General features: G+C 26.5%; 1 protein-coding gene across 1 annotated transcript; it reads right to left on the bottom strand.

The window, feature by feature from the left end:
- Positions 1-5,578: 5,578 nt before the first annotated feature.
- LOC129968583 (isopentenyl-diphosphate Delta-isomerase 1-like) lies at positions 5,579-25,255 on the bottom strand. The gene is made up of 7 exons (XM_056082614.1): positions 25,066-25,255; positions 24,230-24,432; positions 12,313-12,405; positions 11,736-11,866; positions 9,775-9,958; positions 8,116-8,257; positions 5,579-5,840 (listed from the first exon to the last, which is right to left on the bottom strand). Exons 1-6 carry the CDS (start codon positions 25,092-25,094, stop codon positions 8,124-8,126), a joined length of 774 nt encoding a protein of 257 aa, XP_055938589.1. The 5' UTR covers positions 25,095-25,255; the 3' UTR covers positions 5,579-5,840; positions 8,116-8,123.
- Positions 25,256-25,799: the final 544 nt, after the last annotated feature.

Consider the following 25,799-nt stretch of genomic DNA (forward strand, 5'->3'; position numbering starts at 1 on the left):
AAATAGCAAAAATTAAATGAGTTCAGTAATACAGAATGTTGGTATTTGGGTATCCTGTTGATGGAAAAGGACAAGAGTAGCAAAAAAACTATTCTGGACAATTTTAATATGTTTGCTACTCCAATTGAAGCCTGATTTAAAACAACTATTTTATAAGGTTATTTAATTAGTTATTTTGATGTCTCTTAATTTAATTTGGGAAGGGAAAATTTAATTAGAGAGTAAATGAGAATTACATGTGATTCACATGGCAACAAACAGGTTAAAACCTCTGTTATAGAAAATAGCATTATTTTTTAATATTACATTTTTCATTCAGTTTGAAGAGTCAAAATTGTTTTCTAAATAATTAAAATTTTCCTTCAAGAGGCTATAGTTACTTGTATTTCTTCATTAAGACTCTATATAATCTACATGTCTTACTTCTTGACCAAGAGACTCAACGTCAGTGGAACAACCAGAAATTGGAGAGATGTGGAAATTTTGAACATTTTAGAAATGTAAAATTGTTACAGACAGTTTTAAAAACCTTTAGTGTTGTTGATAATGTTTTAGAATGTTTCTAAGAAATGTCTGGTAATGCCACTGCTCTGTGAGATTATCTATGCACATTCTTATACTTTGACGTTGAAATATATGTTGTGTTGGTAGCAATAAGATTTTTATAGAATAGGGCATTTTTAACACTTTTCATTTTTCTTCACATTTTAGGAACTAACAGAGTAGCACTCTGTTCCTTTTAATAATTCAAGATTACAGAAAAAAATAAAAAAAATAAAAACATTGATACATTTAAAAATTATAGAGCGGACTTAGAACTACGAAACAAAGCTTATGCTAAATAAAATAATATGAGCTTTAACAGAACAAAATAATTTGCATTTTTAAATTTCACTAATACTGCAACTTTGCAAAGATTTTAATACAAAATTATTCTAATTGCATCTCACATTCGAAATAATCTGATAATTTGTAATAGGAGATCCTCAAAACAATTTTTAATTAGATCAGATATAATTTGATCATTTTAAAGAAAATCCTTTAATTAATAATAGGGACCAAATTTTGAAAACAAATGAAGTTCCCTTTTGCACTGCAAACATAAAAAATACCGGTTAAAGCAATATGCAAAATAATTATTTGATTAAATTTAAAAGAAAAAGAGTCATAAAACTCACTACAATGTCTTTCAACAAAATTTATACTGTAGATAGCTCCAAAAATTGTAATAAAATAAAATAATTACATACATGCAAATAACAACTTTAAATTATTCTTAAAAAGTAGAATGTGTCTCTAGCATATACATTAAAAATTTAAATCTAATAAAAATGTAATTAAAAATTTTAAAAATTAAGGAATAATAAGTGTTTGAGAACAATCAAAGACTAATTCAAAATTTAAATATTATATTCAATAAATAAATGAAAATAACTAAATAATCAATTCATAGATGAATATTTTAAAGATAAATTTATTCACAAGATATGGCATAAAAGTAAATATGAAGCAGATTACTTTACTGTTATGATTCTCTTATAAAACATAAAAAAGTGATTGACATTAGTAAGGTATAAAGAAATTCTAGGTTTTTCTATATTATTCATTTCCATTCATAAAGTAGACTATTTGTTAATAATCTACCAAAATCAGGTATTCATAGCATAACAGTTCTTGGTTATTTTACCATGAAATTTACTAAACATGAAGTGTGATAAGAAATCACAAAGAATAAATATGCAATTAAAATGTATTAATAAATCCATTTGGAAATAAGATTTTTATAACCAAACACATCAACGACTCTAAGGAAACTTGGGCAGTTATCTGCCAGAAAAAAATTATATCCAGCCATACCCTTTATAATTTATTTAGCTTAAATTTGTATGGAAAAATAATTTTGTGCACTAATATATTTATAAGTTAAACAGATAGGAGACACATTTAAATTTTTAATTCACTGGTAAATCTGAAAATTAATAACCTATGATTATTGACACATCCTGTGTTTTAGAATAATCAAAATGTTTGAAAACATAGATACTTTGATTTCTGTGCAGTCTTTAGTGTTTGATTTTAGTACTAATAAATTAGAAGTCATTGTGTAGTAAATTTTTCATGTAACAATCACCTAAATAGTTTAATACAGCCATAAGTGTGGTGCACAAAGTATATCTGAGCTTGTGTATATAGCGATCAACTGAATTAAATTTGAATGTTTTATAGATAAGGTTAAAATGAAAGCAGGTTAAGCTTGCTTGCAATGCAATAAATTACAAAAGATATCAGCATAGTTTATCTAAAATTGTTTGAATGAAGTGAATAGATAAGTTTATTATAATTCATTAATGCTCAAAATGATATGTGAATTTTATGAAACAGATGTACGTAAGAATTCTATTACAGATTTATTATTCTATGTACAGATGAATCGTAAATATTCTATGAAATGTTTGTTTTAAGGCATTGTGATTGAGATATATGGAGACTTTGTATTATTGTAATTCACAGCTGAGAAATAGTGATATATAGGAATAAAAACTGGTAAGAAATGGTAAGTGTAAACTAAAGATCGTATATAGATGTAACAAAGTATTTGACATATTGTCAGGAGCTACATACCTTCAGTTAAAATATATTAATTCTTATTTGTAAAATATTCATTTAATCTACTGAATCTATAAAGCATTAATCACAGGGCAGATTATAATTAAAATAATTATTATATGTATGAAAAATAAAAACGAAATATATAATCATATTTTTCATTCCAAGATTTTATTATAAAAATTTTGACTGATAATCTGCATGATTTTAAAGCCTTTTTAATTTTCATTAAGGCGAATAATATTTATCTAAAAATTCAATTAATTTTAAGACTCTTAGTATGCTTAATAATATTTTTGGACAAAGATATTCACTCAAAACAAAAGCATTACTTCTAAATAAAACATACAGATATAACAAACTCTTTGTAAAAATTTGAGATAATGCAATAATGAAGAAAAATATATTTTTTTATACTTTACTTTTAAAGTTACCTACCTTTTCCTGACTCTTAAAATACTGAATCACTAATTCAACAAGAACTGGCATGTACTGATTTAAGAATAATGATCCATATTTATTGAAACTTGAATGAATCATTTATAGAAAACTCAATAGTATTTGAAATTAGAAACTAGTGCATGAAATATTTAATTGTATTATTTTTCTTTAAAAATTCTTTATAAAGTAAGATCATTTTGACTGTTGATATTTATAATGCTAAAGAGTGGTACATTCTAAATCACGAGAGATAAAGGATCTTTTTTATTCACTACTGACCTGCACTCAAAATTTATATAAATTTTTTTGCACTGCTTTGAGTGTCAAAATGTGTTCAAAGTGTACATCAGTGATGTAGATAAAAATTTGTATGGTTGATGCTAATAAATATATTTGCATTCTTTCAGTATGGTGTTTAAATTTTAAAATTATTTATATTCTCTATTTTTTGTCAGTATTATAAAACTCATTTCACCATCACAAAAGAAATAATATGTAGTTTTAGGATTAAAAAAAAACAACTGCAATATTATGCTATTAAATCAGGTGACTGGATAAGCATGATCTAATTGTATAGTGTCTTTCATTGTGCAATATCTTCCATTTTCCCTCCCACATAATCCAAGAATTTCATGTATGTCAGTTGAGTATGAACTGATGTCACTTCTAAATTTAACATCAAATGTCGATTTAAATGTTATGTTGCAGTTATAGAGCCAAGAGAAGTAAATTCAAATATTGCAGTAAAATCAAGGGTAAGAATTCTTTTTAACAGGTGAAACAACTATAATTAAGAGTTCATTAAAGTCCTTAGTGCTGTATTGCTTTTTAAAATCTGCTTTCATCAGTAGTACTGCTGATTTAATTTTGAAATTTAACTATGGAAAATAAGATTTTAAAATCGAATTTACATAATTGTATAGTTAAATGCTTATTATAATACTTAAATATATTTAATTGCATTTTAATAAAAGACATATCGTCGAAATAGCTTCAAACTTAACTTCCACAAATTTATCCTAAAGAAAAATACTTTATGAAATAATCATTTCTTTCTATGGCATTTAAATTGCATTATGATAATAATAATAAAGGTAATCAGGTACCTGAAATATTATAAATTCTATCTCAATTTTTTTATCATATTCTAAGCAAGCAATAATACAATTGAGCCTGCTGAATTGAAAGGTGATAAATTGTAAATTTGGTTACAACAAATATTTTAAAAAGAATTCTTATTTAGTTAATGCAAACTTATAAAGAATCTGTATCAATATTAAATTCAAATATAGCTGAAAAAAATAAAGTCTTGGCTTCTATCTTGTTTTAATTTGTTAGAGTAAAAAAACTAATTAATTTTTTCATTTTTTTAAATATAATTCTTTTATTAAAATGTAATTATTCTTCAAAAATTTACAACCTGGATGAAAATATCTGTATTGCTTAACCTTCAAAAACATAAAAATATTAGTTAAGTATTTTTATTAAACAGTAAATCACTAGGCGGAAATGGATAAATATGCATAGGCTTCATTAGTATAATTTAAATGATAGTTTTAAAGAAAACTGCAGGCAAGGAATTGTTAATTAAATTATGCCTAAATTAAATCAATTGGTTTTTCCAGTTATTTCTTAAAACTATAAAATAATTAGACATGTGTCTCAATTAATGAATCAACTTCCTATCTAATCACAAAAATTACTTAATTTATTTTTTAAAACAGTGATAAATATATATCTTATAGAAAATTTGGCCAATTTTATTTAAATTAACTAAAAAATATTAATGTAATAACATTTAATTTAGCTGTAATAACATTACATTAAAGCTGTTTGAAGATTCAACCATTTAGAAATAAGTAAAATGAGTGATACATTTTATTGCAATTTAACATATAAATTTTATAAAAGTTATTTATATTTTAAAAAAAATATTTCTGTAATTAAGTAGTATATAGTGTAATTGCAAAATAATGGATATTAATATTGGCAACATTAACATAATACTTTTAAGTACTTGTTTTCAGTTCTGCAATAATTAAATTTAATTTTCAGATATACTTAAAGAAAGAAACACTACCATAAAAATTATCAAAAGAATACATTTTAGACACAAAATACTAATTTAAAAAAAAAAATCTTTACTATAATGTTACCTTTATTGTTTATCAAAAATAATCTGCTATAAATTATACTGTTCCCATGAGGAAAAAAAAATGTCTTTTTTTTTTTTTCTTTTTTTTTTAATGGTAGAAATCTTTTTAATGATATAAATATCTTGCTTGTGAATTAATCTTTTCTTTATCAGCTTTCCAACTAGAATGCTAGTTTAAATTTAAATTATTGAAGTCTTTAAACTGGTTTTGAAATAACAAAAATTTGTTTGCTATCTATGAATAAATAGAAACAAACAGGGGAAGGGGGGAGCTTTAGATAATAATATAGCATAAAACAACATTTAAAATAAAATGCTACTATAAGGTGACTCATTTTAAACAGATTATTTGGCATTTCCAACACAAATACTACATTTAAAAACAGTAAAATCTTTATTTCAATGTTAGTATCTACAAATGGTATAAGACTTCAAAAATATACAAAACCCTACCTTAAACCCTTAAGTGTATAACAGATATAACATATATTCAAACTACAAACATTTTTTTTTAATACAAACATGCAAAATTTATCATTTTAAGTCTCAACATATAATAAAAAAAGAATAAATGGAAGATATAAGCAATGAAGCACACACATTGTTCAAAAGATATGCTTTGTTTCAAATCAGCTTCCTAAAATAAAGATCAAATTATTAATTTTTAAATATATTTTAATATTATGCTTGCTTTCTATTTAATTTTACATGATTGCAGCTCATAAATTCTCCATGGACAAAACCACATTAGCACACTCCAGTCACAACCACTGTATCAATTCTAACTATTTTTTTATGAATGCTCATAGCTTATTGATACACTCTTAATGACTGTCTAGAAAATTTTCAAAATAAAACTTAGACCTTAACAAAGTTTTCAACTTGTAAACTTTGCCAATATTCATTGCTAATTAATTAGACTACTTTGAAATAAAACTAAACAATCAGAAAATCCTACCGTTGTTGCAGAAGTATAGTTTTGAATAACATTTTTTGTTTTTACAAAATGTAGTCCATAAAGATTAACTGGCATGACTAATAAATGCTGTCTTTACCAACTATATTAATGGCATTAATAAAAACTTATCAATCAGTTTTGTTAAAGTACATCTTATCAAACTAATAGAAAATATTATTTTAAATTATGTTTTGCAAAATAATAATTAATATACCCTTATTGGTTAGCTACATTTGCAAAATGAAGAAATCATTTGACAAAGAAAATCAGTTTGTTTGCTGAGTAATGCTGCATGATTTCCGGTGCAATGGACAGACAACTCTTGATGGCATATATAGTGGCTATGAACTTTTATATGGAATAAAAATAACATATTTTATTTAGTGATTGTGATTAAGGAGCTTTGTCAAAATCTCCCATATTCAAAAGAGAACGTCCAGTGAAATAATGGTTTTGAAACATATATACTGCTGATTTCAAATGACCATTAATGTCAAATTCATATAATAGAAAAATTAGTGAAATTGGATTGGTTTTTAAGTTTGGCAATTATCTTAATACATTAAATACATTGATAATGGACAAACAAGTAGTAACTGAAGATTTCGAGTAGCTTCCTTTCTAACACGATTAGAAAATTCTTGTACTCTCACAATCTCATTCTATTTATGCTTAAAATTAGCTAACATAATATTTGGAATTGGACAATATTAAAATTTGAAAAAAAAAAAAAAAAAAAAAAAAAAAACAGCTATGTTTTTATAGCTATATTAGAATATTAAAACGGTGGTTAATATGTCAAATTAATTTAATATGAATTTTGAACAACTGAATAAGTAAATAAGGCAATCAGTAAAATAATATTAGTCTACTTCAAATTATATATTCAATAATATAATCTCAAAAAATAGAAGTGAGACTGATGTAAATATTTATTATATCATTATAATCTTAAGATAACTCTTAAAATAAAAATTTAGTTCAATTTAATATATATATATATATATATATATATATGTTCAAAAACTAACAACTGACAAAACAGTTTATTTTTTTCATTGCATATATATCTGTAACTAGATGTTTATACTGTAATTAGTACTTTTATTAGAAAATAAATATACAAATAATTTAAACTGAACATCATATAGTGGAGCATTTGATTGCAAAAATTTAGATACAAAATAAACATTAATTTAATGAGTATCATCATAAAAGTAGAAAATTAATTTCTATGATTTATTTTAAAAGAAAAATGTAATCATTCATGGAAAAAATTTGTCAAGTCAATCACTAAAAAGTTTTAAAACTTCCAGATCAAAGATACACAGGAAAACAAACAGAAGCCATTTTTTAAATTCTTTTCTGAAAGATAAAATATTAAAAACTTTTGACAGATAAATTTAAAAATATCAGGGATTCATTCATTTGGAAAGAGATTAAATTTATATTACCAATTGTGAATTTAGTGCTTGGCTATATTTCTATCATATATTGTAACTAAGTAATCAAGATGTAAATCTTTACAATTGATCCATCTTCAATGTCAATTATACTTTAACTAAATTATCGTTTTATTATTTATACTTGAAATATGAAAAAAATACATCAACATGCAATTGAAATAGAAGAATTTAGAAATGTTATTTAAAAAAAGGTTTTTATAATCCATTATATCATTTAAATACTAAAACATGACAAGTTTTGCAATCACAATTATTTTTCTTATAATTTATACTAAACCAAATAATTTACAATACTGAAAAACCTTTTGAACAAATTAGCTTTTATGCATAAACACATAACTTTTCCCCACTAACTAATTAAAAGTAGAAAAATAGTGTTGAAACTGGTTTCAACAAGAGTGAACTACGGGAGAATTATGCAAATCTTTACAAAGGTAATAATATTTCTTTAATAATTCGATGGCACAATTTAAAATATGAGTACTTACTTCTATCACTAGAGATCATGAATGGTTTTGTGATCACGCAATGGCTTTAGTTTGTCCAAATTATCCCAATACTGGGACAAAAAATTATTAGCAATGAGCTTGAACCAGGGTGTTATTTTATAGCCTTTCTTCTGGACACCATCTATAAAATGCAATTATAGTTTTTGTAAACATTGTTTGCTCTATATATATTTATACATTTAAATAAATGACATTTTTTTATTCAAATTTAATTATGAAATAGACAAAAAAAAAACTTTCTTAAAACTAATTTTTTCCCTGTAAATTGCATAAATAATAATTTTAATAATAAACAAGTTCTAAAACATATGGGATAAGAAATACAAATTTAAACTCAAACAAAATAACATACAGAATATTATAACCCAGAATTCTAAGTCTTATTAAAAAAAATGATTGAAATCTGCACATATTAGATATTAACTTATCAAAGATTAATATATACAGCAATTCAAATGTTGCAGATCTTGTTTATAAATTAATTTTTAAGAATTCTATATTATGATTAATACAATAATTAGAACTAGCAAAATCAATACATTGAAAAAACATATTCAAATGTTCACATAGATATGACAAGATCAAAATTTTAAGCTTCAATCACATGTTTAACAAAAGCATAGAGTTAGAATATGGAAAATAAAATTCAAGTTCACTAAAATTGTAAGAATTTAAAGACACAAAGAAAAGTCACCCTATATTAGGCAGAAAAAAAACAAAAAAACATTTGATTTGCATTCAATGTTAAGTAACAACATCAACATATCTTCAACAATATTCTTTCGCATAACATTAATGCAGATGTTACATATAAGTTCTGCAATAGATTTTTGTGAAATAAATAGGATTGTGAAGCTAATGAAATTTGAAACCTAAGTAAAGACAAATAAGTCTTTCATTCAAAGTAATATTAGAAACTCTATCTAATATATTAGAACTAATCTAACTAATATTGGAACTCTAGCATGCAATTATTTTTTTTAATTTGAACATACTATGATAAGATTTTATTTACATAACATTGAAGTGATTTCAACAATAAGTTATTTGAACAAACAACTGTGAATAAAATTTAATCTTAAATAAGATTCTATTAAATTACAGTAGTTTCTTACCAATCATTAAAAAAAAAAAAAAAATGTTTCCAAACCTTAAAATTCTCATTTTTCAAAATGAGTTTTTATTCCCCAAATATTTTTGAACAAATTTATTTTTAAAATTTGAATGTGTTTAACTCTAATAATTTGTAAAGGAGGTATTAAAGGAGGTAGTTTAAAAACAATAAACACAAACACAACATTTAATAGATATAGAGTTTATGTAACTGCTTTCTTTTAAACAATTTTTTAAAGCCATTTACTAAATATTTAGGATTTAAACACCATAAAAGAAAATAATTATATTCTTTAAACAATCCCGCATCAAAAATTGAGATATCTAAAATACCTATTACTTCTTTTAATTTAAAAGAATTTTCTCTGTGTCGTTTTAAATTACAATAGATAGAAAATTTCCGTGCACATTTTTTTTGCATCTGTTTATGCAATCAAACTTAGCATTTTAAACAGCACTTTTTACTGATTAAATCTAGACAATTACTTTTAAAGAAACCTAAATGACAAGTTAGATAAAGTTTACCTAAGAAAGGCTTTAGATTTTCTCGAGATAAGTAAATACAGTCTTTGACTTCATTTGGGTTTGGATTGATTTCCACATCCTTTTGTACAAAAAGGACATAATCAATTTCTCTTTCACCCCATTTTTCATCAGATGGTGCAGTATATTTGAATCTTGTCATGTATAGAAATTCGTGAGCATTAATCTGGAAAAAAAAAAATCTCATTACAAAACATTGTACAATCAAACATTAAAATATCCATATGAAGCATAAACATTATCCTTAGGAAAAATAATGGTATTTATATGATAGAGAATAATTATGTATTTACAAAGAGTTCATTGATGAAAATGACAATTAAGACAGTAACTCTTTACCAAATTTCCACATCATGTAAAAGGATATGTTTAATTCGATAAAGATTCAATATACACCAGGAATGCATATACTGTAAATGTTAACTGGAATTCAGTTTGGAAAGCCAAAACTGTTATTACTAAGTCATTATAGCTCTTGTATTATAAGAAATTGATATATATACCAATGATTAGTTTACTTCGTATTTTCATAATGGTAACATATATGATCTACATATCCCAATCTCAGAGAAAGGAAGCTGTTTTGAAATTTTTTAGATTTATGAAAGATTTATTCTACAAAATATTAAAACATATAATTTTTTTAATATATAGTGATTGTTTAATAGAAAGCATTACAAAATTACTGGCAAAAATTTCAAACTGGCAAACAAATTTATATAAAAAGAAAATACTGCAAGATCTTTCTAAATATTATAAATTAATCTAAAGCAACATATTAAATTATAAAATGATTGTTTCAACATTACACAAATTTTGCATTAAAAAATTGCAAAGCATGTTTTTAACAAAAGGATGGAGAAATTACAACTGATTGAAAATTCCAATGAAATACTGCATTAAAGTATTAATAACTTTTGAAGGAAGCTTTACAAAAACACAATGTGAACATCGCTCTATTTTTTTTTTTTTCAGAATTTTACACCAACAACATCATTAATTAATAAGATTTAGACTCTTTATATTACTCTGAACAATTTATGAATACATGTGTTCAAATATTATATATTTTGTTAACAAAACTTGAGAGAAAAAAAATGAGATTACTTTTAAAAACTCAAAATAATTTTAAATTTGGCCTGGAATATTAAATAAAAAACACAGAAAAATAAAAGACAAAACCAGCCATTTTAGTTTACATTTTTTATAAAATAGTTGATAAATTGTAAGTTAATTTCTTGGTTTCTCAACCAATTTCAGAGAAATCAATGCAGTTATCATTGATACAAAATTTTATCTCTAGATGGTCACAAAAATATTTTATCTTTAAGTACCGAGTTTCAGAAACCCAAGATTTCCTCATTGAAAGAGATATTAATGGAGTATAGTAAGCTTTCTTCATTTTTTTTTCAAGTTATTGAAAGAATGATTGAAGGTCCCTTTAGATTACTTGTAAGTTTGCTTATTCACTTCTTTCTCATTAGCATTAATCTATCAACCATCCATTCATGAATTAAAGAATAATACCATCTATAGGGTAAAGTGAAATAAAAAGAAAGTGAGATTTGTAGCTTATACAAAACATCATCAGCCTGTATGTAGAGGTAATAAACAATCAATTGATACAACAACTATTTTTACTTGTAATAAATCTATTGTAAGAATAAAGTTAAGCTAAATTTGGACAACAACCAGGTCAATAAATTATTCTTAATAATTCTCAAATAGAATGCAGTTGGCATGCCGACATAAATTTATATTCATAAATAATTATCAAAATATTCCTAAAATGCAAAAATTGCGTTATCATTGCACTTTTTATAGAAAATGTTTCACTTCCGATTTCCCAACATGAATGTGTTATAAAAAATAAAATGTAATTATAAAATGAGAGGGTAATTTTCCACAATTTTGCATAAGCCATTCATAAAAGATTAGCCTACACTGTCAGGCTCCACTCCCAACTCAATGTGCAATCTTCTTTGAGCAGCTCGTTTAACACCAAGGGCTTTAATTTCTTCTAATTCAGAATCAATGTACAGAGGATGACTACAGCAGGTGTTGGTAAAATAACCTAAAAGATAAATGCATCATTGCATATTAAATGACTCAGACATTACAATTTTTATTCAATAGTTATTACAAGAAAATTATAATAATCTTTTATAATCAAAAAAAATCTGTACATCCTATCAAACTTTATGTTAATCAAATAAGAAATAAGAAGAATACAATCTGCCCCTTTGCAATTAATTGTAAAGGGCAAAAATAACTATGATTGGATTCAAATTAAGGAATATTGCATTTTGAAATAAATTCTTATTTTTAAGGATGTTTATTAAAAGTATGGTGATTCATTAAAAAATCCAATTATCTTTAAATAGTTCTGTATATAATTCACAAGATATTTTTATGATTGGGAAATCATAGCAGTGAAACAAAATTAAATGATCATCATTTTAATTCTGTAACCTAACACAAAAGGCTGCTTTGTTACATTTGGTCTAATAAAAAAATTACCTGGAAATGTTATTTTTGCATCAGATCTTTGCTGCAACAAAAGTTCTCCCTTGCTGTTGAAAAGGAACACACTAAAAGCTCTATGCAGCAAACCTGCAAAACAAATTAAAATTATTTTTTAATGAAAAAAGGGGAAGAATATTATAAATTAAATATGACTTTAGAATGAAGATGAATTGTAGATATTGTATCCATCGTCCAACATTGTATATCAAATCCGATATATTACTTATTATAGTTTTTAATAATTTGATAACTTATTGGGCTTCATTCTCATCATATGCAAATGATGGCAAAATGTTAAGATAATGTTGTTAAGTTAAATGTTGAGATAATCTGCCTTTATATTTAAAGAATTAATTAAAGCATGCAAAGAAAAATTTCCAATAATTTTTTTGAATAAATTTTTCAAACATTTTGATAAAAAAACAATCTTAAGGATTTCTCTAAAATATATGTGCAAATCTGCATGCATATGTGTGTCTATTGATCACACCATATGACCTAGAACTATGAAATTTGGCACAAATAAACTTTGGAATGTGCATTTCGAACTTTTTTTGATATTTTAATTGCTTAATTTTTTTTTTTTTTTTTTTTTTTTTTTAAATTAAGAGAGAGATTTTGGATTTTCCCCGCAATAACTCCTGAAAATAATATTGCATATAACTGACTTTTTGCACCATTTTAAAATCCAATAAACTGATTTTCTAATGATACTAAATTAGCTGCAGTGCATTTTCCCCTGCATTTTGAAAGATAATTTTCAAAACTGATTTTCGTTGTTGTCACTTTCATTATTCCATCAAATATCTAATCAATGGCTATTGTTTTTTCCTCGTTGTCAAAAGTTAAGAAAGAAATGGAAAAAATTAAAATGACATTATTGCGGATTACTATATGTAATCAGATGATAGATGACCAGGAGAATTACATTTTTAATGGAACTGATAATATAAGGATACCTCCATTACGTAGGTTCATGTACATACTAAACACAACAGGTAGAAGGCTGCGATATTAACGTTACTTTAATGCCTACACTAATACTATCGCAAGAAGGAATACAGAATCTTGCTAAACCGTCGTCGAGGCTAAACGGTTTTGGGGAAAATAATAAACATTATGCATAAGAAATTTTATCGAAATTAAGTACGGCGAATACTCAAGGCGAACCAGTTAGTCGCTAATAGTTGCAAGTACAAAATAATGCAGGTCCCGAAGAGAAAAACATGAAACAACAACAATAACAAAAACCTGAAAAATGTATATTAATGATTTAGTATGAATATTTATCTTCACCAATATTATTTAATCAGTGTAATTAAGAATTAATTAGTGCAAATCAGCTGGAGTGGTTTCTCTAAAACTTTCTCACATAAACTCTCTAATAAAGGTGAATTCGTGTTTTAGATATTTTTTCCAACACGATTAAAACAAAATTTTCATACAGAACGATAATTTAGGTCACAAAAAATAAATAAATAAAGATATATTTAAGTCATTGCGCTTTTTGAGTTATTGTGTCTGCATGCTTCTGAAAGTACAGATCGACAGACTTCCAACCCCTATTTGAATCTAGCTCAACATCTGTCAGGTATCTACAATAGAGATGTTGAATCTCTGTACAGAATTTCATCCATCTAGCTCTCTTTGCTTTTTAGTTATCGTGCCAACTTCGATAGCTAGAACAGCTAGATAGACTTCCTCTGAATAGATTTCTGCTACAAATCTGCTTTCATCCATCTAACTCAAAATGTTTTTGAATTATCATTGTAACAGTCACATAAAGATTTTCTAAAAATGTGTTTTTGGAACTCAGGGATATCTAAAACGTGGAGATTCGTCAAAATCTCGAGTTCGAACTATTTGATGATTATAATACTTTCTCTATACTTCGTATGCGAGAAGGTAATCATACAAGTTTTTTTAATTATAAAATAATAGCATAATATTAATAATTTAATAAGTAAATTTGGCCACATTTTTTATGATGTGTCATTACGTTCCTTGAGTTATGAAAATATTTATAAATAATAAGCATCTGTTTCAATAATGTTGCATACAAATGCGAATATTGTGTACCGTCTGGAATTATAATAAAGAAATTAAAAAAAACATAAAACATATTAGAATCAGCAGGAGAGGTCTCTCCAACCACTCGCATACTCCCTATTAAAAATGCTATCTCAGAGAATACCTTGCACAACATTGGTGTACAATGGTTACGAATTATTAACTTTTGACATGGCACTTAATCTTAACCTTACACTTGTAGTCACAAAATCACATACCAAATTTGATATCTTTAAGTCACTGCGGTTTTCAGTCGTCTACATGCCTCTAAAAGTATAGACTGGGAGACGGCCATTTGGATTGTCGGATTTGACAAAAAAATTTAGAGAAATCTTCATTATAAATCTGCGTGTCGAATTATATCCATCTAGCGTTCTTCGTTTTATAATTATCGCATTAATTTATATATAGACAGAATTTCTCTGAACGGATTTTGCGCAACATTTGAGAGAAATCTACAAATTTAGTGTAACGACCGTATACCAAATTTCATCCGTCTAGCCTCAAGCGTTTTAGAACATCTTTGTCACAGACAGACAGAATGTGTGTCTTTTGAATTCAAGGAGGTCTAAAACATGGAGATTCGCCAAAGTCTTTAGTTGGAATTTTTAGTCGATTACAATATTTACACTAAATTTCATATACAAAAATACATCATAAATATATTAAGAATGCGTTGGCTAAGAAAACTAAATAGACCAGTTTATTAAAAGAGGGGTATAGAGTCGTGCAGTACCTAAATCCACCACTTCGTAGAGTCTTATTTTTACACCCTAAACGAAAGAGCAATGGCAAATAACTTTTTTCAAACTGAGAGAGTTTTAAATGCATGTGAAATCAGTATCACGTCCATCAAGAACCAATGACAAATAAATCAAAACTAACGCAATTCGTGAAAGATAAAAATTGACTAAATAAAACAGTTGTGTCATATAATATGCATTAATAAAAATCTTCCAGACAGCCCGGAATGCTTTGTGTTCAGACATATTTTTTAATCATACGCCATGACGGGAATAATAAAACAGGCATCAAATTTGTTAAGGTTGGATAGGAAAATGAAAACAAACAGACGACTAGCGGAACGGAATAACCCCTATTGCGCAAAAGCACAGAGCGTAGAAGCAGTCCGACAGCTTCCTTTTGACCTTGAGAAAACATACCTATATGTATCTCTATAGGTGAAAAGATGAAACGAGAAAATCTAAATGTCTGCTTTAAAAATAGAATCACTTGATTAAAAAATAAACATTAATAAAATAACATCTAGTCAGATGCTTAGGAAAGAGTAGATGTATTTCAGATTCAATTTCAAAACTAAAACCGTAATCACATTTAGCAATAATAGTGTTTTGGTTTTATTTCTTGTCGTTTAGAGTGTTCGTTACAGTCATCAACAGAAATTAAAATTAACTACTCATAAAGTTCATTACGTTTCATATACCATGTTTTGTTATTTTCCAATTTTTTTTGCTGAAATAAATTGGCAACATCTTATATCGTTCGATTCAAGCTGCGAAGTAAACGAAAAATTTATTTGCAATTAAGAAAATGAATTATTTTGTTGCTCTTAATTCAATTGCCGACCAGGCAGCGCACCTTTTATGAAGGAAATTTTAATAAAATAGTTAATAAGATTTCATATTTCAATACAATTTTATCAAACATGTTAATGATTCAATTTATTTTATTATTTCATTTATTTAATTTGTACATCATGAAAAAAAATTAATATAATAAAATTTTTGGAAAATAAGAAGCATTATTATTAGTTAAAATTTTCGTTACTTACAAATAGTAGCATTTAATGACTTATAATAAGGAAATAAAAACTTCACACAAATATAGCATTAAAAGTTATTAACTGTAGTTATCTGTTGCACTATAGGATAACTACTTAACCAGCAAGTTTACCAAGGGTTCATTTTGACCTCACTGAGAAAACTGTAAGTTAATTTTCTTCAAGAAAATTATTGCCGTATTTTATGAAAATATTTTAATTCATTTTTACTTTCATTTATAAAACATATAATCACAAATATTTTCTTTTTCTTTTTTTAGTTTCGGAGGAATATTTATAGTATACCTACTTTTATCGAAGGGGTCATTTTGACCATTCGAATAATTATTGTTGAGAATGCATATATTGATATTTAAATATGTAACGACTTGATAAGGACGCACATAGATATAGTTATAACCTGTAGATACTGCTACGTTCAGTGGTGGCGGGGTGGTCGGTTGTACACAAGAGAAGATATTGTTATAAATATAGAAATGTGTTAGTAAAATGTGTTTATATAAGAAGCAAGAAGCCGAAAGTCAGTCAGATAGAAGCTATTTTAGGTTGTTAGTAAGACGTGTGAGACAATGTTTTAAGAGAAGAATACATGGTTTTGAAGACCTAGATTAGAAAATAAACACAGAGGAACTGCCTTTTCATCATCATACCAGACCTCAACAAATATATTGAAAATATAAAAGTTTTTCCTACTTTAACTTCATAATAGATAGGTCGATTATATTTTTTTCTAATTAAAAACCGAAAGGGATCATTTTAATCCCTTTGGTAGAAATAGGTATATATGCCAACTCATGGTAAACCTAGTGTTAATATATAATTAAAATTCCAACATATTATAAATAAAAATTAATTATACAATAATTATTTTAATTTTGATCTTAGTAATTTAATGTAAATTCACACTATAGTGGAAAGATTTTATAATTCACAGAATTTGTATTTTAAACACATTTTTTTTATTTGGCAATTAAGATAGTAGCATTTTTTTAAATCACATCTCAGAAAGCTATCTAGGACCAATAGAAATTTGCCACTACGTTTACGTTCATTTTATGACATACCAATGAAATGGTATTCTAAAACCGATAATCAATCCAAAATCCGGGTCAAAATTGGCATGGCATGACATGGCATGGAAGTTTAATTCCCATCACAACTTAGAAATGGATGTGGATTCCTGCTCTTATATTTAATTATTTCTACCACGAGCTCTAGAAAACTGATGACGATTGCTATTACTCATGCTCCGAGCGAAGAGATAAAAATCCGTAACTCTTACACATACCTTGACTCAAAGATACCTAAGATTCCTTTCGTAAATCAACAAGGTGTCAAAGGAATCCTCATTAAAATGTCATAGTAAAATAACAGAAAAAATTTCCGACTCTTCTGCTCCTGTGTCGAGATGTAGACTGACGCGTCGTCTTATTACTTCTTCCCTGCACATAATATGTCACCCATGTAAAATAAATTGACGTTAATTCCAATAGCTTCTTCCTTTCGACCAGGCATCTGTGAAATTGCGTTTACATATATGTAACTCTAAATAGGAACGTCGACCAAATTTATTACCAATCACAGTTTAGATGCAACATTAAGCAAAATTAAGAGCTAATGCGACCAAATTTGATAATAATTAATAGCTTCAATAAACCAGCAGGTTCATTAGGAATATTGGTTATATATTTAATTTCGGATAAATCGCTTAGATATCATGTCCAAGGTTCATCCATGTTGTCGGGCATTAAAGTCTTGTTATTTTATTTGTCTTAGTTAAGCTCTCTTCAGAGCTCTCTCATGAAGACCGGCCCAATCCTAAGGCATTGTGATGAAAGCTTATAAGCCAGTTAACAGCTACGCTATCCGAGCAATTGCTTTTGTATTGTAGTTATGTACGGCTAATTTAAAGTGTAAATTTCGCGGTACTGTAACTTCACTTCTGTTTTTTTTTTTTCCCTTATTATTATTATTATATATATCTTGTAAACTATGCAGATGTTAAACTGAATCTTTCTTTTTTAGCTTTCAACACTAGAAAAAAAAATCAAGCGATTAAATATTTGATGAAGCAATAGGGAAAAGGTTTGAAATTCAGGGCAACAATATAATGTGATGTCAAAAATTAGGGGGGAAAAAATGCCAAAATTCAACAAAAATCTGTATTCAATTGGTATAATTAAAAAAAAAATTATATTTTAAAACAGTGCAAAATTTATTTTTGTGAAATAAATATTTCAGAACTTATCGCGGAGAAATATTAAAATTCAGCTTAATTCTTAATATATTAAAATTCTAATTAAAATTTCCAAAACAGTATCGCTCCGAGATGCACATTCCCTACCTGCAAGGTAGGGAATGTGCTAAATTTAGTAGCTGTAGGCCAAACGGTCAGGCCTGCAGAGCGCCAACACACACATATACACTTTCATCTTTATTAGTAATAGATATTAATGGACGGATTATGTTAGTAACAATTCTTTCCTAAAGCGAAAGACATCATCTGTGGACGGATCATTGACAGAGCAGTGTTTATCTGTTTTCAAAGAATAAAAAGTTTGGTTTTGCTCTATTGCTAGACATGAGAGATTAAGAATAAAGATCTCAAGAAATCTGATGTCCGAAACTTTATATGTTCCAAAAAAAGTACAGCCGTATTTGAATAAATATATATTGATCCTAAACGCTACCCTAATGCGTCTTTTGGAACAAAAATTGATATAAAATCGACCTGTTACCAGGGTATCCTTCTAACCTTGAAAATTTGACATATCGCAACAGTTTCCGCACATATTTCACACAATCAACAAAAATATTCGTTCTTCCATGCACCTATGATGTCAGACATGTTACAACTCACGGGCGGTCATAAGTTCGAATACCTGCTGCAAGGTATGCGCGTTTCGCAACTGTAACATTTGTTAGTAAAAATCATGTTACTCACTTATGAATGTGTCGTTTCACCTGTTCTCTATGAAACAGAACATAATACTGACGTTTCCTACCTTTCATTGGTGTATGATTGTGATTCTTCTTTGAATATCCGACTTCTGTCAGAAATCTGTATAGGCTGTGTTGAAATACCCATTATAGATACAAAATTCAAGTGTTTTAATGCTTCTCTCATAAATCTTTAAAATAATGGGGTTTTTTATAATAAAAATTTAATCGAAATTTGCAGATGTACATATTTTAATACGAACATTAAAGCACAAAAATCACGAGAAAAAAAATAAAAAAACTCTGCATAAAAAAACACACGTACGACATTTTTGAGAATTTCAAATAAAAACAATAATATAACATTTAATATTTTTTTAACAAATATGTTACGAATTTTTTTTTGTCGCTGCCAATAATATAACAGGTGTCAATTCAACAAAGGTAGTGCCATAGCTATGCTTATTATTAAAAAAATTACACGCAAGCCTTTTAAAGAGACAATATAGTATTCTCTGAAATCAGATGCATGTAAGGAATTCCAGACATGATCTTTAATTTTACTTTCAGTTTATAATTTATTTTAAAACTTGTGAAAAGCAAAAATTTACTTTCAATTTGATTAATTAACAATTTTTATCTTGTAATCTTGCCTTTACAGAGTTTTATTCACCAAGTACTGCGGCTATATTAATTTATACAACCTGGAATTAACTTTGATTTATATGCAATAAAACATTTTTTTCTTCCAAGAGTCAACAGTTCAATTACAGTTTTCTTCTTTCCACATTCTTTTCTGGTGTACTAAAAATAGGCAGGTGAAATCATATTTTGCCAGCATCAAAGAATTTACTGATCCAGCCAAATAGGTGCAATAATGTATTACATTACGCCTTCAAAAGAAATACAAGCCCTGCAAACCTTAGTGGCATTTTTTTTTTATCTGTGAAAGATACTGCCTGATTATTAAACAAAGCTTCATAACAGCAATTATATAAAATTGTAAAAGCTTTTGCAAAAAAAAAAAAAAAAAAAAAAAAAAATGCTTTAATGATGACATAATTTTAAGAACAAAACTTCAATTACAGAACCAGTTAGAATCACCCAGCAATATAGGATCGAAAAACATCATCTTTATGAAATGTAAACCCATGGTAAAGATTTCTAATGATATAAGAGCACTTACAATAAAATTTTAGTTCTGCATTATAGGACTTTGTATATACAGAAAGAGTTACTAAACATGTCCCAAAAAAGTTCATCCAGAAATTTTGAAATACTGTTGAGGCGAATTGTGATGAGTGAGGATAGAACCTGTGACCTTATGGTTCGCAGTCGAGTAACATGACTACAATTAAAAGCAATTGCTCGGGTAGCATAGCTGTTAACTGGCTTATAAGCTATTCACCACACTGTCATATTTGTAATAAAATACAATTTTAGCCCATATTCTTCAAATATCTATGATAAAGAAAGGAAATATCTAAAAGGGATCAGATGTTGTAGTCCTATATTATAATTTACATGAGCAGTGAACCTATTCTGCTGTGATTATTTTCCATAGGATCATCTGAATGTTTTGGTGTATGATTACTTGTTGATGTACATACTTGTTTTGAAGATACTGTCTCATGCATCTTTTGAAACTGCCCCTCAAATAAGCTTTTAATTAACTAGAATATATGCATTCCAAGTGCTGACATGTCAGAATAATAAATCTATCATAATAAATGTATCATAGATAAGATAAATATCCAGATAATTTGAGATAAATTCCTTTAAAAACGCATGCGCATCCAAAACATTTGGAGATTTATGTTATCAGTTTATTTCATTTATTTGATTGTAATTATGACATTTTAAAACATTTTTTATATCATCATCTAGAATGTCAAACTAGTCAAATTTAATTCCACTAGTTAATTTCAATATTACAGAAGTGATTTCCAGTTATATTTATTTGAAATTTTTGAAACAAAAATATTCCCATATATTCTGTATAGTCTCTAAAAAATGTTTTATGGCATGTATGAGATGATACAAATTAGATGAGTAATTCATACATGTGAACATTTTCTCTAAAGAATCATCACTCTTAATTCAGAGTTCATCTGAAAGGGATTACAGAAAAAGTAAATGTATACGAGTAAACAAAAAAGAGTGACAAACAAAAATTTTGACTTCACAGATATAATGTTGAAAACTCCATTCATGACATTCACAAAAGTAATTGCTAAGAATATTTAGATTCATTTTTTCCTTGCAGGTGTGGAAATAACATCTTTTCCCCTTTGCTTATAAAAAAGTACAACTACAGTAAACAATTATGTTTACTTCCCTATTTAACTTCTACTTTTTTCTTTTCATCATGCAGATGAATATCTTATTCCTCCATTCTATTCATTTATTTCCATTCTATTCACTAATGACAAAAAGCAAAAAAAAAAAAAAAAGTAACTTAATTTTCTAATTACTTAAAAAGAAAGGAAATCATCTCATTGTTTCTTTGTCTAAATCCACATTGTAAAATATTCTTAAATTTTCACCTAGCCCATAACCTACAAGTTATGACGCAATTAATGATCAGTTATATTTCATAAGTGCATGAAAATACTAGAAAGATCTATACTACGTATTTATACTTTTCCTATTATGATTATTCTTTTCGTTTTTACTTTTTCTATTATGATTATATTACTATGATTATTTCACCCTTAAATTCTCAATAATTTAAACAATACATAAAACTACTAAAAATAATTCTATTAATCTACAATTTAAACAATACATAAAACTACTGCTTTCGTTTAAATTACCAGCACAATATCTACCCCCTCCCAACTACTTGTTTTTAATAAATAGTATATCATTTTACATTCAAGCAGTTTTATATACATGGGGCAAAAAATTGAATACATCATTTATTAAGCATATTAGTGAAATCAATATATATTTTCCCTTTTGTATTACATAATTTTGATATGAAAAAAAATCCTCAGATGTATAATTTTTTTTTTTTTTTTTTTGCATCAAATTTTGATACAAAAAAAAATTGTTCAAATTATTTTTATGAGCACTACTGATCAGTTCAAGAGTTTTTGATAGTTTTATTTGGTTATTGTAAAAATTAAATTTATACTGCAAGGAAAATAAATAAATACTGAAAAATTTATGAGTAAGAATAAATATGCATACACAAAGGGACAACTAACATAAACAGCACCTAAATAATAATGAACATAAGTGACACAATGTATGAACAACATCAAAACAATGACAAACCACAAGTAAATGACACAATGTGTGCTTCTATTTGTCTCTGGAGGAATTTAATTAAATAAAAAAATTATTTCAAAAGATGGTTAATTGAAGAGAATTTCAAAATTATTATTTTTAAATACTTTTTTCAATAAAGTATTTCGTTCATATTTAGAACTATTTGATACACCATGTGATGCAAACATGATATACTTCTATGAAGTCTATATGGTGTAGTTGCAATTTTTATCTTACATTTTCATATTAAATTTGAATGATTATCTCTATGTATCGTACAGAAATATTTTTAAAAAATCGAAGAAAATGCTAAATCATGCAGTTAATTGATCTTCCAAGACAATGCTATTTGCACTGAAATTTTTCAGAAAAACTTTATTTTATTTCTATTCAGAAAAAAATTCAATAAAATAAATAAAAACACAATTCACCGAGCATTATTAAAGTGACTAACATCACATTTTGTAGGGGGGAAAAAATGGTTTCTATTCTGTTAAAATATCTTGTGACAACTGAATAAATAACATATATACTGAAATTAAACCATGGAAATAAATTTAGGCTTAAAATTAATTTTCTGAAGCAGATAATAATATAAATGCTTTAAATAAAACATCTTGCAACTTATATGCACATTTTAAAATAGAAAAACATATATATATATACATTATTTTTTTAAGTTATTAAAATATTTGTGCTGTCCAAGACGCAGATTACAAAAAACTACCTACAAAATATCCTTATACCAGAATGATCAAATAAAAACACTCTTCCATGACTAATTGCCTATTGTCAAATAAAAATATTAAAATAAAATTTTTTATGCAAAAAAAAAATGAACAAGTGTAGTATTCTGATTTTATACTTTTGAAGGGATGAGGAAGGCAGAAATAGAAGAAAAGTGTAAACTGCATGAAACCATTTACATAGGTAAAAATGCTTATGAAGAACGTGATAAACTCTGCACATCCATATTATTAATATCAAAGTATTTAATTCTTATTCCTAGCACTGATAAGAAATAGAATATTAACGTAAATTAACTGTTGATAATAATCTGCTTTAGTACTTCTGTTTATTCACTGGCTAGAAGGGCAGTTAAAATATTATTTAATATATAATCCTACTTTACTTACTTTTCAAAGTATAAAATTACTCAATATGTATATATATCTTTTTCTACACAAAACAATGAAATTTTGATAAATAACATACTGTTTACAACATTAATATTTATTTAAGATATAAAATATGATTAATATATCTTATTGAAATATGCAATCCCAAATGAATCTCTGCTAGCATTGCTATATTTCCTATGTTCTTTGTTAGTCATTCCAAGTGCCTTAAGATTAATTAATTAAATTTTGCCCACATATTCTTTATAACATTTTCTTAAAGTATCTTTAATTGGTTGCATCTCCATTTTGTTTAAAAATATTTTTTTCTATTCAAACTGACAAATGGAATGTGAATAAGAGAAAGTATAAAATTTCATAAATATAAACTTGAAATATTTAATTTATTATCAGCAAAGGAAATCTGAGAAGATTAATATGAGAAGTTAAACAATGGGAAAATATAAAAAAGAGATTGCAAGGTATAATTTATAGCAAGCTAAATTAATGTTATTAAATGAATTTGGCATATTTATGTTAACTGCTGCCTTATACATATATTTAGATTAAAATTCTACATATTTAACACCACAAAGATGAAAAATTAAATTAAATTGAAAATTGCATTTACATTTTACAACAGGAGAACATAAAGTGATATAAACATTAACTATTAGAAACAGTTTTGATTGAAATTGTACATTACCTTTCTTAATATTTTCCATCAAATGGCAATCTTTTTTTGTTCGAGGCCCAATTACTTTATCATTTTCATCAACTGCAATGCACATTTCATCTAATAGTTTGACCTGCACAGGATCAAAGCGAGACAAATCCTCTTTCACACCAACTGCGCTCTGAACTGAACGACTGCATATCTTCTGACCAGTTTGCATCGACTTCAAAACACTAGAAAGGAATTTCACAAGAAGTCAATTATATGAAAAAGAAATCCAGCATATATTTAGAGAAAAATTTTATGCATTAATTATGAACTTTAAGTAAAATTTACACAAAACAGTTTCAATCTTGAAAACAAAAGTGTATGCATTTGTTATATGAATTTATCATACATTTCCCAACAATTTTTAATCAAAGTTAGCATTTAGGATATTAAAATCATTGCTATTGCGCCAAATTTTGTTACAGTCAATGATCATTATATATTCTTAAAATTTTAATTCTAATATATAAAAATCTATACTAATCTAATTGTTTTGATCTATAATTTTAAAAATTCTCTATCTTACTTATTAAATTTATGATTATAAAGCTTATTAATCATATGAAATAATTTAGATTATTTCATTCAGCAAAGTCTGCAGAGCTTTCTACTAAACAAAAGACTAATATTTTATTGTCATTGAGTAAAACAGTGAAAATCATGATACATATTATTTGTTTATTTAATTCGAGCTATCAAAAATAACGAATCATTTTATGAAAATCAATTTGAGGTGTGAAACTTCTGCAATATAATTTGTCAATTCTTTATGGATAAAACTATTTTAAGAATGTTAAAAAAAAAGTATTGCAACATACCCACAAATTCTACTCATCGTTGACGCCATCAGGAATACTTAAATTTCTCACTGAGCAAAAAAAATATCTAATTAATACATTCCCCGGTGAGGAAGAAATTCTCAAATAGAGAGTTAAGTTCTCGCGTTTGTTGAAGTACTACTGTAAACAAGAAAGCATCTGTTCAGTTTGACTCCAAGGTCGGCGTGGAAATGTTTATAAACTTCATTTGGCGATGCCAGATAGCGGTATTCCCTAACTGTCCACAAAATGCTGATAAGAAATTTCCCCATTTCTGTTTTTCCCTATCACTTGAACGCCTTAGTAGAATAGTGGTCAGTACAGTTGTCTACTGTATCTGAAAGAATCTGTAAAAGTAATCCATTTAATAAGTGTGCAATAAAGATAAAAATATTTTAAACATTTCTGACTGATTTCATTCTACATTAAACTCTGTATTTTGAAATAAATTAATTGTTAAACTAAAATCCTGATACTTAATTGTCACAGTAAATATTGGATTGCAAAGAGTATTCGATAAATCCAATACTCTTAACTCCAATGCCACATTTTGTGGTCAAAGTCTTCCTTTGCCTTTGAAAAGAGATACAACTTAATATATCGTTATAACTATAAAGTAAACAGTAAAAGAACATTTGTAATGGGGTCGGGTTGTATGCATTCAAATTCTGCGGGCATCTCTAATTCAGTCAAACCTACTGCATTAACAAGAGAACATTATATGCGATTCTTTA

The sequence above is a fragment of the Argiope bruennichi genome, chromosome 5 (genome assembly GCF_947563725.1).
Source record: "Argiope bruennichi chromosome 5, qqArgBrue1.1, whole genome shotgun sequence".
NCBI lineage: Eukaryota > Metazoa > Arthropoda > Arachnida > Araneae > Araneidae > Argiope > Argiope bruennichi.

What these genes read in the sequence shown, in the direction of transcription:
- LOC129968583 (XM_056082614.1), bottom strand. Translation starts at nt 25,094, where the DNA reads ATGGCGTCAACGATGAGTAGAATTTGTGG. An exon ending in GATGGAAAATATTAAGAAAG is followed by an intron (nt 12,406 to 24,229) that starts GTAATGTACAAT and finishes TTTGTTTTGCAG; the next exon opens with GTTTGCTGCATAGAGCTTTT. An exon ending in TGGGAGTGGAGCCTGACAGT is followed by an intron (nt 9,959 to 11,735) that starts GTAGGCTAATCT and finishes TTTTTTTTCCAG; the next exon opens with ATTAATGCTCACGAATTTCT.